At 42.1% G+C, this 5,427-nt stretch overlaps 1 protein-coding gene across 1 annotated transcript in view; it reads right to left on the bottom strand.

Moving 5' to 3' along the window:
• The window catches only part of LOC135470304 (E3 ubiquitin-protein ligase PDZRN3-like), a 54,094-nt gene extending 53,145 nt beyond the window's left edge, over window positions 1-949 (bottom strand). The window contains exon 1 of the mRNA XM_064749159.1: window positions 531-949. Coding sequence (XP_064605229.1) covers window positions 531-551 — 21 coding nt within the window. The 5' untranslated portion in view covers window positions 552-949. The remainder of the gene's footprint in view (window positions 1-530) is intronic.
• Window positions 950-5,427: the final 4,478 nt, after the last annotated feature.

The following is a 5,427-nucleotide window of genomic DNA, read 5'->3' as shown; positions in this document are numbered from 1 at the left end:
GTGCACTATGTAGCAACATTCTGGTACTTAGAAGAACTTTTGCAGAGGAAATGGCTATTCATGTCCTCTCAAAAGACGCAATCTTTGTGGCATGAACGAGGAACTTATTCCCCTCAGATCAACGCTTGCGTAACCCTTTTGCACAATGTCTAATACATAACGCAACCCATCCCATTTGTGTGATTTGTTTGAAAGCGCTAATACCTGTGACACCTTGCCCCGATTCCATATAATATACATGCCTTTACAGAGCTTACGTGGATTATGAAAATGATAAAATAACATTGGAGATATACATGAACAGAATAAGGCTTGCAGCTTGCATGAGGAGTAATAACACAGGAGTGAGAATATAATAATGAGAATGCACTTCCTTACTGCTTTATGCAGAGCAACATAACACAAACACGTATGAAAAAAGTAATAGCAATCACGCCTTCGTCTTTCTGCTTAAGATTTAGTTGTCAAAATACTAAAGTATTATTGGTTTTTGTCACTAATTTATGTACTATAATTGTTGGTGTACTCACTTTCAAAATCACAAAATCCATTCTCCCTCGACGAACGAATTTTCTCCCCAATCGTGTCGAGTCTTTCTGCACGTGTGGTAAACACGTCAGAATCCAAACGGGTATTCCATGCTGGTTAGGTACAAGTAGATGTACTCTTATGTCGTAGTATCCACAGCTCAGCTGAAGAATGGGGGAGAAGAAACCGTTTTGCAGAGGAACCAATGTCTTTCTCACTAACTGGCCCTTTGATACTCTGCCATTTGCACCATTATTCTCTTACCGTTCCTTGCATTTCTTATGGCATCGCATACTTTGGTCCAAGAATTTTGTAGTCGAGATGCTTGTATATCTCACCTACCAATCTCTATGGCACACAGGCATGAAATCCTAAATTATCATTTTCAGCATGTGATAAAGAGATGTTGAAAAACTGTGAGATAAACTGTATTGAAAAGTGGTAGTCAGGGACCATGCCTAGCACCCCCTCTGTTCCTATAAAAAAAACGACCAGTGCTCTTCACAACAGCCCATGCCCTTAAAACTTGCCCATGGTGATGATGCACAGCCCTCCACCTACTTCTGACTCTTTAAAACTTTCACTCATATCTCAGAGATCTTGTACGTGCGAGATTCCGTTTCCAAGACGATTCATGTTGTCTCCTGACATTATATTTCACCCTTTCCAGACAAACTTTCAACATACCCAAGAATGACATCAGAGAATTCACCCCAGGAATTAGTTCTGAATTTCACATAAACACAAACTGGGAAGTTCTGGTTGTGTCTAAGCGTTTCTTACATTAGAAAACTGCCCAATTTTTGATCACAACTGCAGTAAGAAATTCCACAACCTCTTTGAAGCTTTTGCCGATTCCAAGAAAACTGTCGGCAGTAAACAATTATTAAGATTCCCAATTTCCAGTTTTTCGTAAAGTTCAGGTTCCTGTACATTGCAGCATGGAACAGCCTTCTTCAACTGTCCAACTAGACAGCAACTAAGTCATATGAATTTCGCCAAAGCTTAGCAGACCGATCCGATTACTACATGTACACAGCACAGTAGCTTTTGACCACGACGGTCAACGCGATGTGCATGTCCAAATGAAGCTAAAAACTTTTGAAGTTTTTTAAAAACAAAATATAATCAGCTTAAGTATCACATGTTCAGGAAATACAACCGGCGACAGAACCACGGAAATTTCTTGCAGAATCCACCATTTTCTGTCTGTCACGCCCAGTTCCTTTCGAGCGGAGTTCACTTCAAAGTTTTCTTCCGCCCCTAAAGTGTATGAAATTTCGCCTTCTGGTGAGTTGCAACGTGAGAAAAGACGATATTTAGAAAGATGCTGACTGGAGCAGCTCTAAAACATGTCTCACTCTCCTTGTTCGCGAGAGGGGCTCCTACAGTGAGTTAGATGCGGCGAGACGCCGGCTGCGATAGCATTAAAACACCAGTCCCTTCTGCCGGCCTTAGCCCCAAACTTGCTCACACACACACACGCTCTATAGGTCAGTGAATTGGGGGGGCTGGTTTTAAGAAATCCAAAACCCTAATTCCTGCGGGAACCAAGGCAGAGCTGGCTCTCTGCTAGACCTTCCCCCTCCCTGTATACCTTCGCCACATGTGGAATTCCTTAACCTTACCCCCTTCCCCATCCGAAAGGGGACTAGAACTTTAAGCGAGGTGAAAACGAGGCAAACACAACTAACCGCCACAACTGGGCAGCGGTAGAAGAGCTGGTTCAAAACACAGCCGGTCGATGGGTCAGAACTGTTCTCAGATATTTCACAGCTATTTTTTCGGCATCCCTATGCCGAGGACCCTTCAAAGAAATGTATACCACTAACGATAATGGATATCAAATCTAACATACACCCCAGTTCCTTAATTATGTATCTCAGGCGAGTCTTTTATACCGCTGTATAATAGTGGATATATGCTACATAATAGCATATATTATTATAGGTATATAACAGTTCAGAATTCCTCAGAATGTTATATGCCGACACTTTTTCAATATGAAAAGGACACCGAGGGTATCATTTCTGGTACATGCAGCCTTTGAACTTCGCTAGCTGCATAGTAAATGTCTCAGAACTTTTCATAGAGCGCCTTTTAAATCGCCCTAAAGGCGAGGTACAAACTTTGAATTCATAAGTATAAAGTTTCAATTTAGATATTTATCCGTACTAAACTCAACATCGCAGGGGTTTTCAAGTAATTCTATGTGAACATGATACTGGATACCGGTTCAAATGTGCGTTTTTATCCCCCTCTATGTTCCATAGCCTATTGTTAAATTAAGACCTTTAGCAAGAAATGCATATAAATATTTACTCAAAAGTATACACATAGATTTTTTTTCGCCGCTGTTGAAGTTGTATTAGTTTGCAGGGCTCAGGCGATCGTGTGAAGTACATATAATATATATATATCATACACGGGCACCACAGAATAAGTTTTTCCTGTCTCGAATCCCTGAACGGGTCGGGAGGCGCAAAGTAAATTCCGAAACCTGGAAAAAGTAAACTGGGAAATATTTCAATAATCAGACACCTGGTAGTCCGTAGTTTGTTTGCTACTGCCCTGGACTCTGTACCCCCTCCTCTTCCCCAGCCCCCTGAACCTCTCTGGGCCTCAAGTATTTCTACACAACATGTGTACGGGCCAGAAAGCACACATGGTTCAGCCATCAAACGCTATATCTCGCCTCTCTCTCTACACTTGTGCGCCTTAAGAAAACACCATGGTTAACCTGCCAGCCCCTACCCCCTCCCCCTTCAACCCCTTCCCTTATTCCATAGCCACATACACTGGCTTGGTATAGGGGTTAAAACGAGGGCAATCGACGGCCTCTACTGTAGTACCTGACCACTGCAATATCGTCCGTACAGGCAATTTCTGCTAGTCTATACCTACTCAGCTTTAAACTGGTGGCTCTGAATGGGGAGATTTGTTATGCTGCCTTGGTGCTAAAGCAAATGCTACCGTTACGGAGAATCCGTCCTGCCGGGTAGTTTAGAGCCATGTCCACGGGAAAGGTGTAAATCAATAGCCCTCATCACACCCGCGTGACATTCGGGCAGCTTGCCGCAATATAACAGAACAGAAGCTGTTGTTCACATACTGTTCAAGACGTCTGTCACATTGGGCAACACGATCAATAGCAAGAGTTCGAATCCGGTATCCCGCTAGAATTTCCTGGAAAAAGGCTTGGAAATTTTTGTTTTTCATGCCTGTCCATATACACAAGTCTTGATGAACAACCGTTACTCCCGATGCATAACCTGTAGTTTTAATAAGCAACGCGTTTGAATTTGGTGGCAGCAAACTACCTTGCTTGTGCTTTTGTACTATTTCTTTTTGAAATCTAATAATAACACACACGTTTACAAGCCGAATCAGTTTTGTGTTACACTTGGCGAAGTTGTGGCGATCGGATCAAATTTCCCATTTCTCGTGGATTGAGGACAGGCGCACCCTTTCGCTCATTACATGCAGTTCATACGTACAAATGCTCCTCTTGGCTCTGCACGAGACATCAATTTTTCTCGCCGAGGCCGTCTCTGTTCAGAATCTCCGAGCTTGTCAAGAATTCAACTTTTGCGAGAAATGTGTTTGAAGATCGTGGGCGACACACAGAATCATGTAAGCATTGTTGTTTTTTACTTTGCCTAAGCAATGTTTACCTGTGTGTTTGTCCTTTAACATTAGACATACTACAAGGGGAGGTTCTAGCCTTAGGAATGTTTTCAATGACATTCTGACATTTGATAGGATTCAGGGAGGGTAATTTGAAAGAAAAACAGCATCGTCTTTAAACCGATATCTGTCCGTCTGTCAGGCATGCAAACCCATAGCCTGTTCGAGAGACAAAAAATGATGTTAGAATAGATTTCGAATCTGACGCCATTATTTTGGGAAATTTTTTGTCATTTCGTTTACTCAGGTTGGAGCAATTCAATAATCGGTGGTACGAAAATTATATATATATATATATATATATATATATATACTTGATTGGAAGGGTTAAAATCATTCATTAATGGACCTCTATGATCGAGGTAGTTAGCTTGCCAGAACGTGCAATGATACGGTCGCTGTGAGTTCAAGTCCAGCTCAAGATGTCTTCCTCCCCGGCTCTGCGTGGATAGGTCTAACTGCAGCCTGTGTGTTCCACGGGTTCTGCCCGGTTTCCTCTCACAATAGCGCTGGCCGCCGTTTTATATGTGAAATATTCTTGAGCACGGCGTAAAACGCCAATTAAATAATTAAATCAAGTGTCATAACCACAGTCATTCACGCATGCCGTTGAAATTGTCACCAAGATATGTGTATTCTTGGGAGGTTATCTTCCTTCAACGGATGACCACCAGAGAAACAACTGCTATGGGTGTCCATTTTAGGACAACAATGACGTCATCATGCCGCTAGAATCTATTCTTGTCACTAATGAGCTATATATAGTAACCTTTTCAGAACTGGTGCTATCGATTGTTTGAAGCATTTGTCTGAATTGGAGCGTGGCATTTCAAAAAAGGATTCGACTTATCGTGGTAGTCGTTACTGCGCACGACCATCCTCTGACGAAGCGTATTCATATTGTTATGCATGCTCCATAAAACGGGACATCTAGCTTACAAGTTGCGAACGATTTTCACAGAAGTCACCGGAGGGTATATGATAATAGCACCTATGTCATGCAGTTGTTCGACTTATAATGTTGGCCGTCTAAAGTCATCTGCTGTCGAAAGAAACCCCCATTATTTGGACAGTTTCAAGAATGAGTACGCGTGTACTTACGGCATGCTACGGAAAAAAACATAACCACTGAATTAAAAAGTTATAATATGGGGTACACATGAACCTCATTCTGGTTCCAGCTCATATGTTGACTTCCTCTCTAGTCGTGCG

This window comes from Liolophura sinensis, chromosome 7, assembly GCF_032854445.1.
Source record: "Liolophura sinensis isolate JHLJ2023 chromosome 7, CUHK_Ljap_v2, whole genome shotgun sequence".
NCBI classification, from domain to species: domain Eukaryota; kingdom Metazoa; phylum Mollusca; class Polyplacophora; order Chitonida; family Chitonidae; genus Liolophura; species Liolophura sinensis.
Note: the sequence above shows the minus strand (reverse complement) of the source record. Positions and strands in the feature narration are given on the sequence as shown.